Source organism: Haemaphysalis longicornis, unplaced genomic scaffold (genome assembly GCF_048455015.1).
Source record: "Haemaphysalis longicornis isolate Haplotype H1 unplaced genomic scaffold, Haemaphysalis longicornis Haplotype H1 scaffold_2, whole genome shotgun sequence".
NCBI classification, from domain to species: Eukaryota; Metazoa; Arthropoda; class Arachnida; order Ixodida; family Ixodidae; genus Haemaphysalis; species Haemaphysalis longicornis.
Genome location: NW_027526295.1, coordinates 186,297,360 through 186,311,249, shown reverse-complemented (window position 1 = coordinate 186,311,249; position 13,890 = coordinate 186,297,360). Strand labels below are relative to the sequence as shown.

At 46.1% G+C, this 13,890-nt stretch overlaps 1 protein-coding gene across 2 annotated transcripts in view; it reads right to left on the bottom strand.

Moving 5' to 3' along the window:
- Positions 1-13,890, bottom strand: part of LOC144169638 (uncharacterized) — a 35,977-nt gene that overhangs the window by 13,565 nt on the left and 8,522 nt on the right. Inside the window, exons 7-9 of one of the 2 annotated variants that reach the window (XM_077698903.1) lie at positions 11,112-11,175; positions 6,680-6,908; positions 988-1,008 (exon numbers count right to left, since the gene is read on the bottom strand). In XM_077698903.1, the coding sequence (XP_077555029.1) occupies positions 988-1,008; positions 6,680-6,908; positions 11,112-11,175 (314 nt within the window). The remainder of the gene's footprint in view (positions 1-987; positions 1,009-6,679; positions 6,909-11,111; positions 11,176-13,890) is intronic. The other variant, XM_077698904.1, reaches the window with a different exon arrangement.

Below are 13,890 nucleotides of genomic sequence, written 5' to 3'. Positions count from 1 at the left end.
CCACACAGATTGCATTTCATCTTGGTGCACGTAGCACCGCACCACGGCAACTGCGCCAAGCATTTTGATGCTGCCTGATGCTTTGGTGTCCTCCGCGTCACTGTCACTGCCTGGGTCCCCTTGTGAGTTTCCAAACATGTCCTGCAGGATAGAGCTGTCCGTCACTCCCTGCTAGCACTGATGCAAGCGCTGGCGTAGAGGAAGTCCTCCAAAGTGACGCTCTGTCAGGAATGACTCCGTCATTTTTCAAAGCTGTATCAACCACGAGTCATTTTTTTTTGTTTCTGGTTTGATTCTTTTGTTGTTAATTAGCTTTGCTTGTTTATTGTTATTATTTCGCAATTTTTGTTTGTTATTATTTTTTCCGTTTTTATGCGGGCCAGCTCCCCCCCCCCCCCCCTGCAAGCAAAATCCTGCATACGCCACTGGTGTACATACATGGCCGGCGTGCGAGTGGAGCATTTTCATGCATAAAATATGCTTCATGCTTTCCAAATTTCTTCATTTTCTGCGAACCACGCATGAAATTTACAAAATCAACTAAGCCATTGTAGCCAGCAGGGAAGAAGAAGAATGGTCTAAGCCACATTTAAGGAGGGCAATGATGGGGGAGATTGGCATGCGACACCGCCCCCCTCCATTGGCAGCAAAAGGAAAATGAAAAAAAAAAAAAAAAAAGAGCTTGAAAAGGAGCAAATGCTGCGAGACCTGAAAAACCCACCCACAAAGATTACCAAAGCCACTTGCACTGGCAACGGTTTCCCCATCGGCTGTCATTTTTATGATAAAAATGTCCTACTAAGGATTTTTTTGGGAGCCCACAAACTTAAACATCATAAAATTGCATAAATACTTACTTCGTTATATCATAATTAAATGTACATAGTTTCCACTGGGCATTTCTTACTTATGCATTGTAACGAAGTTATACTGAGGATTTCGTTATTATCGTAATTCATTATATAGAGGTTTTAGGGGATAACCAACTTTTGGCTCTTCCTCCGAAACCTAAAAAAAAAAGAAAAAGAACAGAAAAAGTGTAAGATCACAACAACAATCTTAGGGGCTTGTAGTTGTAGTTACTTTTTAATACTAAACAAGTTTAAATTCTAAACTCTTTATCCAGGAATAAAATGCAAAATGCTGCTGTAAGTATCATATAAGAAGAAAAGGAAATTTCACAATTGGACAGCTTGTAGTATACTGACCTTATACAAGCTACATTTCTGCGCAACTAAGTGCTGGAAATAGTTAAACCTTGATTTAATGAACTTCAGTGTCACAAAACCCTCGATGTGACGAACCACGGAATTTTTTTGTAAATTAAAGTGTATGCACACCATGTATTTTCATCCTCTGTGTAACGAAGTCCCATAATACATATAACAAAGTTTCATGGAGAACTAGGCGAAAAATTTTGGTTGTAGAAGCAGATTTTGCTAGCGCAAGTGCCGAAGCGGGGTCTCAATAAAACGCGAACGGCGACATGGGCCGCCCAATGCCGCGGAAGCAGCGAGCCACGGAGTCCGTGAGCGAGCTCCTTGCTTAGCTTCTTGCCTACACACTGCGTATGATGCCGCCGTTGCATGTTGCCGCTTTGCCCTTCGTTCAAGTTCACTCATGCTTGTTGGGTTCCATCATTCCAGCAAGTGCGTGATAAAGCATTTGTGGGTCTTCATAAGCCTTGCGCGCACGTTTTTTTCACGCCCACGTCTGCAATAGTGCGCTGGCGGCGGCTTCTGCCTCGGCCAGAAAGCGACTCGCGCCGTGCACGGCCATGGGAGGAGCCTGATGACTTGTGCCAATGGGGAGGCGCGCGTCTCATGGCGGGAGCTTCGAAGCGCTCGGGAATGCCAGCTGGTCCCACCAGAGACGATTAGGCTTGCCACTGCAAAGGATATTTGATGGTCACTTCTGCAAGTGGGGCGTATGACGTTTTACAGTGAAAATTTCGCCCACATTATCAGCGTTTTATCTCGCATGAACAACTTTGTTTTCCCTTCGTATTGCGTTTCAGCGAGCAGTTAGAAGCAGTCGCTGGAGCTACCCGCATCGTGCGGGTGGTCTCTGAGTCTGCGTCAGTGCGCCTGTGGTTTGCAAGGTGCGTTTTTGCGTGGAGAAAACACTTCGTGCGTTTCATGCTGATGCCCGCGTAGACGATTAAGCTCTGACAGAAATAGACAATGCGCCAGCCGTGTATGCGCGCCACATTTTCATTTGCAGGAACCACTTCACGCAGTGAACACTTCATTATAACCACGAATTTCAATGCAGCGAAAATTCAATGCAACGAAGTAAATTACAAATTTTACCGGCTTCGTTACACCGAGATTTAACAGAACTCAGAGAAAAAGGTTCATAGCTTAAAGGGGTACTGACACAAAATTTTGAAGGCGAGATAACTTTGGAGATAGATTGGTATGAACACACATACATCATCTGCAAAATTTTAGAGGCAAATACAGCCTAGAACATATTTAAAATCAATTTTGAAGTATGCGAAATGCTACCGAGCAGCCAGCGAAGGACCTCGCGCTATCGACATTCCCTGTATGTTGAGTAAATACACAACATCCAAACACGTCACGAATTTGTGCTGGCCGCTTCCGCACTGCCAGCGTCTCTTGCCGGCTCGCCATTCTGATCGGAGGGCAGAACTTCTGCTCTCGAGAACGAACGACCAGATCGTTGGCGGCGGAGGCGCCAGGATTTCGTTGGCTCATCGGGCAGCTGGCTGCGACCCAAGTTCTACAGCGATTCTAGGCACTCTATTTTTATTACTTTTTATTTACATTGGACGCGAAAACGTCCCAAAGACACGAAAAGCCCACTGAGCAAGCCGCACGGTCACTGCGCAGGCGGCGGCCACGGCCGCAAAATGACACAGGCCGGCGCAGGTAGCTCGAGTGATGGCGTGTTACCGCTGCACGAAATGGGACTTAAGACCCAAACCAGGCAGCACATATGAGAAAGGAGTTAATGATGCGATGGCGGATTGTTGTGTTTCTGTTTCCAGCCCAGCCCCCCTCCCCAAAAGCTCATGCATCACGAATTCAATGACTAACAACGATTAATCCTACTGGGACTTCTCTGAAAGATAAGCACTCTGTGACATGTAAACAACACCACACACGCGCGTGAAAGCCACCGGCGTACACGAGGCAGCAGAGCTCTCGAAACGGAAATGGCGAGAGCAGACGACGTACCTACGAGCCTTTGCGCTTTTTACCAGTCACCTATTTGCGCTTGCAGCGCCTGCATCACGTCCATGGCCGCTTTTTAATTAAGCAGCTGACGAGATCAGTACATAGGGGCATTTTCAGAAACTGCCGGCGACGCGGAATTGAGATTGCTATGGCAGCTCTGCTCTGCAATATCCGTCCGACGGTCACGTGGACAGCTTTGTTTATACAAAATCCCATGTTTTGCGGCACCCGCTAAAACCAAAACTGGGACTGGCTGCATTAAAAACGTCTCTAATTAAAAAAACATCGCACGCTGAAGCAAATGAGGTTTCCACACGTGATAAGTAGGTCATTAGCTACTTATCACAAAAAAAGAGAGAGAGAGAAAAAAAAAAGATGCAAAATTTTTGTGTCAGTGCCCCTTTTAAGGCGGAAGCTGTTGTCTGCTGCAAACAGCACTGTGACAAATTAAAGAGCTTTTATTTTACATGCCGGCATAAGAAATGCCCAAGAATTTTTTGTCCAATAATTTCTGACTGCATTCCACGTTGAAGCTTCCACATCCCTTCGACCAATTTATACCCTTGTACTGACAACTCCATCTTGTATTTGTTTTTTTCTGACAACCTTGCCGCTAATCACATAGAGTAACGGTGTTTGCCACACGTAATCGAAACTAACCCGAACGCAGGATTCATTACAAAAACTTTTCGTAACATAGGGGTACACACAGAATGCACATTATTTGCAGCAGTAATTTACCCAAATTCACGTGTGTGTAATCGCACTATCAGTAAATATTTGTACACTTTTGAGTGAAAGCTTAGTAAAAAAGTTTCGAATACAGATCATGCAAACCAGACAAGCTTTTTCCCATGCCCTTATATGCAACTGTTACCACCAAGGAAAAAAAAAAATAAATGTTAGTTATGCCAATGTCCGTATGCAAGCAAGCTGCAAGGCTTTTTACAAAAGAAAAAAATAAATGGTGACGTAGACAAGTAATCACTACTCCAACACAACACCAATATGTGGCATTTTTTTTTTGCCATTGCATCTGCAATAAATTAAACCTTACACAAGAAAGCTCCACATCATGATGATACTCGAAGAATAGCTTGAACCATGGCAATCACAATTTTCATAACAGATGCAATAATCACAAGTCACTCAAACAAGAAATGTTGTACAGGCATGTTATCAGAAACACATATTTGTTTTTTTTTAGTTCTAGCTAAGTGCAAGTTATTTTTTCTACCTCTAGTACACACTGACACAGGGTTCGTACAGGCTTCAAAAGCAAAAATTTTAGGGTTCTCCATGACTTGAAGAACCAGAAAATACATTTTCAAGAACCCCATCTAATGTTTTATTTGGGATTATTTATACTATAACTTTTTCAACACACAATGCAAAAGTTTTCTATTGCACAATAAGAGCTAACGAGTTTTTGAAAGCTCCCCAGATTTCTTTTTTATTTCTTGGTTGGCATTTAGAAACTTTTCTTTCTTTGTTTTTGCTGCTTTTCTCAGACTGTTTCATGTCACAATCTACGTAATGTTGCCTTTATTTCCTTCTTCATCTGTAACGGTATTAGCTGAAGACATTAAATCGGCAACTGCTGCTGCAAGCTCTGCCTTCATTTTTCTCGTGTTGTCAATTTATTTCCTGACGATTCGTCTTTTTGACTGCTTTGCTCTTGCAAGCTGCTCCTTTTCTAAAATTCCAAATTTTGGAATATCTATTTGCTTCGATGCAAGTAGTCATTAGCAGACCCATCAAACCGGACACCGTAACAGTCGCATTTCCCCTATCTCTCATTGTGTTGATAAAGAAAATGAAAAAAAAAAAAAAAAAGTGCTGACGATTACACGATTACTATACTCTGTAATGCGAAATTTGTGCGCAGCGGTAACTGCAGTCGTCTCAGTCAAAGCGCATATCTGGTCCGTCTCAGGAAGTGATCGCGTTATCATCCAGAGCACGGCGACGCGCGCTACTCTGCTGTTATCTCGCAGCGCGTCACCACCGCCAGCGAGCATGTTGCTGCAAATCGTGTTTGAACCGCCCGCGCAAATGTCACGTGGTTCGGACGAATGGCAAACGGAGCAGCGTCTGCAGAAAGTGTGAGGGGGAGGCAGTGAGACATACTGAGCCATGGCAACGCGCTGGGAGATGACTCCTTATCAGCAAGTGCCGCCCGCCCCATCACACTTTTGCCAGACTCTCCTCCCTGTCTTCTTTCTGCTGGAGTGGCTCGTTCGCTGACGCGGTTACTCAGATGTCGGCGTCGATGCCGCCGACGCGAAACCCAGGTACCGGGTGCCAAAGGGCTGTGCCCTAAAATGGCACAAGACCACAACACGCTACGTAAGTGCACTATTTCTCACCACAAGAAAAGGCCTTCGCAACTTTGCTATCTTGGAACATTTATTGAAGAGACAATTTGTGTGTGAGAATGAACCGTGGGAGGAGCAAGATGTTACCGCCTTTAACATCCACGAAACCTCTGCATATGTCACCAACTCATGCGCCTTGCATGCAATGACTGTGCTGGGACCACATGAACGGGTCGGGCACTAATACACCCCACCAGGTACTCTCTAAGGAGCTAGCACCTGCTGTCTTAATGTTGCCATTGTGCTTAGCACTCTGGTGGTGGCTTTTAGCGCAGATTCTCCCATTCAAATGTTTTTCCGCACGGTCAACATTTTGTGCAATTCGCGCTCTTTGGGTCTCGCAAAAGCTTGTCTTTGTACGAATCCTTTCTCAGCCATGACTGCTGAAAGGTGAACTTCCCAGGCATGATGAACTTCAACTATGTCCATGTCCTCTATTTGGCATGCAAACAGCAAACACAGAAGGAACAAATGAGGCGCAGTGAACAAACAACTAGCGAGGGTCCACAGGCGATGTTGGATGAAAAACGCGCAATGGCGAACAGAAGCCAGATTCCATTCAATCGTATGGTGACGCGGATTGTATTCACAAGTTCCTGCTCCCTGTGCTGCCACGTGCTTTAACAAAAATCCGCTAAGTGTGTTTTAATTTAGTGCAATACACTAAAACTCGATTTCTACAATCTTTCTTACATTAGTTAAAGCTTAAAATCCAAGATAAACACTTTAAATTAAATTTTTGTGAAAAGACAGAGTCACTGATTACCACCGTGAAAATCAAAGGTTCTGAAGGACTTTCAAGGCCTCAAGGATAACAATTTAAATTTCAAGGGTTCCCAAGGTTTTCAAGCACCTGTGTGAACCTTGCGACAAAACAATGGCTTTTCAATGTGAGCCCCGCTCTGCAAAACAGATGCACCCTACCATGAAACAACGGTAAATGAAAACAAGAAACACTGACCCATGAGACACTGGGAGTGTTAAACACGAAGCCCGCCACCAAAGTGCAGAAGTTCAGACATAAAAAATAATTGTTACCGCACACTTTGCTCCACAAATCGTGCACGTTGAAGACCGAGTGAAAGTGCAACCCACCGTGACCGGCGGCTGTCCGGCTCGAGTTCGTCGTCGGAGCTCGAGACGTCCGGCACAGCTTGGCTGACCGGTACCGGCGCTGGCTGCTCCTCCTCCCCCTCGGCCATCTCCAGGTCTCCCGCCTCGGCCGACAGCTCCATGTCCTTGTCCTCATCCTCGTCCTCATCCTTGCCTTCCGCCTTGTTGTCCTCGTTGTCGCCCCCTTCCTCCTCTTCGCTGTCAGACAACACTGCTCCCCGCGAGGTAAGAAAGCACGGCACGTTGGACAGCAACTTCCACTCGCAAACTCTCAGCCCGCCAAGGCTTCTGTTGCTCACAGGCTAGGAAACAGGCTCGCCTCATAGCCCACGTGTAAGTTTGGCACATTAAACCATATAACACTTTGCAACCGTGATGCAAGCACGTAGCATCTCCATACTCTAGAGGCAAATGTGCTTCTCGATAATGAGTAGCAGTCATTGGCAACCAGTTAGAAAGAAGAGATGGGTTGGAACACGAACAGCAAAAGCTGTCCAGCCGCTTTTGCTACAGCGGAGTTCTGTATATATCGCTTTCCAAGAAATCTTTCGTGTCCATTATCACTCTCAACAGAGGAAGGTAAGTGAACTCCCCCTTAATCTGCTCCTCCTGCTTACATTTTTTAAAGCCTTTTATAACACGAAAGTGTTTTATGCCCGGCTAAACAAAGATTTTGGTGACGCGACATCCGTCACGGAAGTGACGTCGCCAGAAAAAGTGCCATTGATGCGGCGGCGCCCGGTTTCGATCCCACGACTCTCTGGCCGCAAGGGGAGGTACGTGGCGCTCTTTCCACTGCGCTACGAACCGAGACGTGAGCAATGCTACGAATGCGCCTTTTGTCCTTCCCTATGACTCATTCAGATGGTGCGTGCCGTCTACAAGAGGCGAAGTGAAGTAGCGCATCATGACGCTAATGAGCGCCGACAGTTGACGCCTCGATGCCAGCGCCTTCGTGTACGGGGGGCACGCGTGAATTGAGGCACCCTCCCCTGTTTATTGTTTCTTGCGTATCAATGTCACTTCGTCTGGGGGGGCCAGGCTCGCGAACCCTTCGCACAAGAAGGAAACTCCTTTAACATTCAACTGCTCCTGTGAAGGCCCCTTTCACTTCCGTGTTTTGCCGATGCCTATGAAAGAGGGATCAACCACATTTTTTTTACAACTTTTTTGCCCATCACAGCTTCCTTCTGATTTCAGGCTTTAATTTCTACCAGCCATTCAATCCTTTCAATGGCCTCAGAGGGTCTTCTCTCCAACATCAATGGAAACGGGTGCCGACAAAAGGATAATGCCGCGTCACTTGTTTGCCTTCCTTGAAGCTTATGGGCATGTTGCTCTTGTCGTGCATTCTGCTCCCAGTAATGTGACTAGACCAAGACTCTCTGGGGCAGTTTCTGCAGCAACAAAACTGGATTTTGTAGCGGATGGAGTATTTTCGAGCAACAAAACATGCTTTTGGAGCAGCAAGAGGCATGCCTTAGAGCAGTAAATTGAACTTTGGGATAGCTAAACAACCCACATTGTACCAGAATGCCTTTCCTGAAGCATAGAAAAAATATGTTCACACAATTGTGTTTGTTATGCTTTAACAGTGTATTTTATAACAGATCAGATAGCAAATCAGTATACCATTTTTAGGCTCGTGCGAATAGTAGATTTTAAGTTCGAAGCGAATTCGAAGTGAACAGTGATTTCGGCTGAATATTTTTCAAATCGAGTATCGAATAGCTGCCCCTCAAGAATCTTGCCCACAGAGTGGCAAGCAAGATAATATTAAATGCATGGAATTCTTAGGTAAACAAATTATTAGAAATAAGAACACCTATCTTATCTATTCTACTATATATAACGTCTCCGGTTCTGACATGCCCCTGGTTTTCAGTACTTCAAAAAAGAAAGAAAATGCAAAGTGTTCCGCACAGGGCAAGGCGTTTATAGGCGGAAGACCTTCACTTACTATCGCGTTAAGACCAAACCGCATAGAGGGCCCCTTTCAAAACTCAAATTCTGAAAACTAAAACAAATGTACAAGAAAAATCACACCATGATTACTATACTCCGAAATGCGAATTTGTGCGCAGCATGAACTGCAGTCTTCTCGGTAACCCACATATCTGCTGTGTCTCAGTAAGTGGACGCGCGATCAGTGAACGCACGGTGGCATGCGCTACTCTTCCGTTATCTTGCAGCGCATCACCGCCGCCGAGCATGTTGAACCTCCCGCACAAATGTCACGTGGTTCGGATGAGCCACGAACGGAGGAGCAGCGCCTGGTAAAACTCTGAGGGGAAGGGGGGGAGGGCGATCCTCATGGCGACGCGCTGGGGGATGACACCTTAGCAGTGCATGCCCCCAACCCCCCCCCGCACACACACACTTTCTCCAGACGCTGCCCCTCCATTTTCTTTCTGCCTGGGGTGACTTGTTTGTTCGCTTGGCTACGGGGACGCCGCCGCCTTCGCCGCTGCCACCGCGAGACCCCTGTACTGAACGCCAAAGTGATGGGTGCTAAAATGCCCAATGAGAGGCTGTCAGCAGCGGCATTTCATTGCAGAGTGTGTTACCTGTTCTTCCTCTAACGGGGAAAAGTGTGGCCTTGCTATCTTGTGTTTCTCTGTGAAAGGGGCCACTCGCTATGTGCTAGAGCTTCTATTGAGCTTTCATCCCCATAAGAAGCCCTCACAAGGCCAAATGGAGGCCATCTGATCGGCTGCACGTGACCTTTGCAACTTCCAGATAACACATCCCCACCCAACGAAAGGGCATAACCGCCTCCCAGGCTCACCTTTTCCTTTTGTGCAAGCTTGCGCTTTCTATTTCAAGCGCGATACGATAAAACCTATTGCTGCCGTTAGTGTGTCTGGCTTTTCTGCATAGCGGCGTGCTGTGCGAAATGCCAACGTGACAACATGCACTACGTGGAGAAATGAAACGTACAACTCATGCATCAAAGCCACTTTTTAACAGAAGAACTGTTTAAGCTTTTAGTTTGGCTGTTGAGCGTTACCAGAAAACTCAGCCCAGCCGAGTGCACCTGAGCGCCCACCTCAAGAGTACCGCCTGGCGTCAGCCAGGCTTGCGCGCAGGCTTGCGCCACGCGAGGAGCTTGAGGGGAAAAAAAAAAGTACCGAGTGCACTTGAGAGTGTGCCTCGTGAGGAGTGCCAGGCGTCGACCTTAGAGAATGCTCTGTCCATCGCTCGTGGCGTGATCTCTCCCGTGACGTTCTCTTCGCCACTTCATGTGCGTTTGCGCCTGAAGTGGGGAGCACAGACGCCGAGTTCGCGCTATAGACGCGAGTCCACGAAGCCGGCTGTCGCGGGTTTTAGCGAGCGCTAACGCGGTGCACACTTGGGCAGAGATGTGAAAGCCTGCGGACAAAACGGTCTAGGCTGCCAGTCATGAAGAACTTTCAGCGACAAGCTGAGAAATCTATGTGAGGTGCAACATCCGGGTCTCTGACGAAGGGATATGGACCACCAGGTCTGCTGTTTTTCCAGCTTTGCACCACTTGTGCAAGCTGACGCAATTTTTTCGTGTGTGTGTGGGTGCTGTAGTTTATTATTTGGAAAGCTGCACAAGGTATGCCTTTTGTTCTAGTTGTCACTAGAGTGGTCAGCCCGGGGCAATTTTTACATCGATTGTCCGTACATGTATTAGTTTGTGAACTGTTTGTGCTGTGGCCGATTTCGACAGTACACTCTGGTTAACAAACTGCCAGCACAGTTAAGGTTTTTTTGTGTGAAAGTATCCATGTGTTGTACTAGCGCGCATTAAGGAACGAGTTCCCCAGATGAAAAAATGTTAATCGCAAGCTGGGTTATGAAACCAGAAATTTCCCCCAGCTGGAAACTCTGGATGCGAACTTTCCCTAGAGAAAATGGTAAGCGGTCCCAGCTGGTTAATGACCCAATTTGCGGCTGGGCACTGCTGGTCCCAGCAGCGCCCAGCTGCAAACTTGGCCCTAAACTGGCTGGGTCTAGCCACCATTTTCTCTAGGGTTGCATTTCCAACTTAATCTCCAGCTTGAAATCCAATTTTACGATAAATTATTTTAGCGAAAATTCTGCTGAAGCGAAAACAAGCCAGACAAATGGCTTGCTGTGGCGAGGACTTTTTTGCACTGACTTCTATGGCTAGCTGACCGGGAGTCCGAAATATTTCATTGAAGCGGAAGTTTCGTTGAAACAGGGTTCGTTGTAGCAGGGTTCGACTGCATGCCGATATGCCGCCAATCGCTCATCACCTTACTTGAACGTTAGACCACACTACCACGACCCCCCCCCTAATTTTCCAAATATTGCTGACACCCGTAACTACCTGTAGAAGTGGCAGCAAACACACACACACACATGCATATGCACATACTTCCCTGAACAAATGTTCGATACATTCTTAGATATAAACACGTACCTTTTCTGCCCTTTTTGCCCTTGTCTTTTTTCTTCGGTTTAACTAGATCTTCTTTTCCAAATCCCTACACGCAAATCCGAAAGGAGGAAAATGAGTCAGCCCGCACCTATGTACCTCTATTGACTTACTCCCAGAAAAAGTTCCAATAAAATTAAGCATTTACAAGGATGCCGCCCCCATAAATGTTGCAAATGAATTCGAAAGCATGCAGAGCAATGCACAGCAAAATTACAACAAACCAGAAGCACAAAAGTTCAAGCAGCGATTTATTACCATGGCAAACGCTACCCGTGAAAGCCTGTCAAGACAGTCTGAACCTACTGCTGCAAACCTTTCGCTCTTATTGCATTATTACTTTCCAGCTCTCCTTTCACAGCAACCATGTGTGAGCAGTATGCATAGAGGCTTGGCATGTTGGTTTTACTTGGTGCTAACAGCCTTACACGACTTCAAGGGGCCGTGCAGACAAAACACAAGTTTGTTTTCTGGCTGTGTCTAGCGTTCCGTCCAGACGGAATGATAATAAGTGCTGAAGTTCTGTCCAGACGGAACCCACAGTGAAGTGTTGAGCAACCTCCAGACAGAAGGAACCTGTCCCTAAAGTTGCGTCCAGAGGAAACGTAACCCGTGTCGAGAGCAGTTTTTTTTTTTATTTTTACCCAACTGGCCAAACTGCTTATGCTCATTGACTACTACCCAGTCCCCGGCTGCAGCAGCCGCTTTTTTAATGGAGGCGAAAAGCGAAAAACAGCCGTGTGTTCGAAATTTCGGTGAACATTAAAGATCCCCAGGTTGTCGAAATTAATCCGGACCCTCTACTACGGCGCGCCTCATCGCCTGTGCAGCGTCGGCACGTTAAACTCCATAATCAATCAATCAATCAAAATCATTGACTAGCCGAAGTCACTGTTACCTACTAATCACTGTTAATAATTACAGATAATCAGACTAAACTTTACGTTGCTACTGCGATCACACCTGCATCACAACACGAGTCTAGAACAATCTTCCTTGATATTTACCCAACCAGCCAAACTGCTTCTGCTCACTGACTAGCCAGAATCACTGTTGATTATTAATCACCATTAACAATTACAAATAATCAGGCTAAGTATAGCTCCGTCCGTACGGAACTCCAACCTGCTAGCTCGATCACGCCCCCTTCACAATAGGCAGTGAGAAGTGACAGCAGTGTTTCCTGATATTTACCCATCTGGCTAAACTGCATCCACTCACAAACTAGCCAAAATCACCGTTAATTATTAATCACTATTAATAATTATAGATGAATGGATGTAAATCAAGCGATGGCCACATCGGCCTTGGCTTTAGTGAGCAGTAGCAGCGCAGCCGGTTGAATAAAAATCAAGACCGACTGCTCTCTCTGCATGAATTGTGAAGCAGACGTGAGGTACAGCTATTGCAAACGCTAGCCGCCGCTGCCACCCTCCCCAACACACACGCACACACGCACGCACACACACACACACACACACACATCACATCACAAAAAGCAAACTCAGGGGAATCAAACCCGCGACTATAATGTCCGTAAACCAAGGCGTAACCTCTACACCAAATCCCAAAACTGCAAATGACGTCTAATCAGCTGGTTTTCCTTTCGTCTGGATGGAACTCTACAGACTTCATGTTGGTTCCGTCTGGACGGAACACTAAGCTTTCATTCAGATTCTGTCAGGACAGAAGGTCACCCACAGCACTTTGTTCCATCTGGGCGGAACCTTAGCACATCATTCCATCTAGACGGAATGCTAGACACAGCCTTGTTTTATTTGAAAGGTTTGGTGTTGTATAGTGCCCCCAGCGCTTGTCCGGCAGTAAACGATGCCTTATTCACCGAGAAATTAAACAATTTACGCCAAAATTTCAATTCTCCCGTTAAAGTGTGCGTTTCGTGACGTCTGCAATGACGTATACAGAGCAAGTCCTTAAAGCGAATGTAGGTGCGCTGACTAGGCCTGCACTTTCTTACTGTCAGTCCTCCTGGGTGGTGCCAAAATACTGCTCGGGATAGCTGTACGCCCAACCTTGTTTTTGACCGGATAATTTTTGTTACGGTAGATAGTGATCTTTTCGTGAAGCAGAGGGAATGCTCAACAAACAAAGTCACAAAAGACAATGTCGCTTATTCCAGTTGGCCGTTGTCAGCTTAATGCGTCAGATGGCTGTGCAACAGAACAAGCATAGTGCATGCACTGCGCACTGGTGCTTCGATGTTTACATGCGTGTTTGCAACTTCCTTTGTTTACCCCACCATTCTTACTTCTATAAAAAGAGTATGCATTAAATTTATGCGCAAATAGCTCGTGCTGCAAGCTTATAAGCCCTGGCTCATTTGGGTCCGCTTTTGTCGGCCTCACCCAATTGCACAGCTGCCCATAATATGACATAGCCATAGCTTCTTGTGTGACAAATGAGCTATTGGGTCACATGGCCATTCTCTTTTTTCCTAATTATATAGCTTACTTGAGTGAAGTTTGCGTTAAACGTGGTGTCAGTGTTAGTCTAACGAGGCAGTCTTTCGAACGAACCAAACTTGCATTTTGTCTGCATGGCCGCTTTGAGTACAAACAGAAGACACAGATTTCACACAAGGACTGGGCAAGTTCTTTGGCCTGAATTCAAGTACTAATTCCTTGGTAGAGAACGGTGCCCTTATTACCATAGTCAATCCCATTCAACACGGTGAGGATTCAAGCTGAAAGGTTTAATCATGTCACGTGCACCTTCTCGTACGTTTAACTATTTTTCCCTCAAA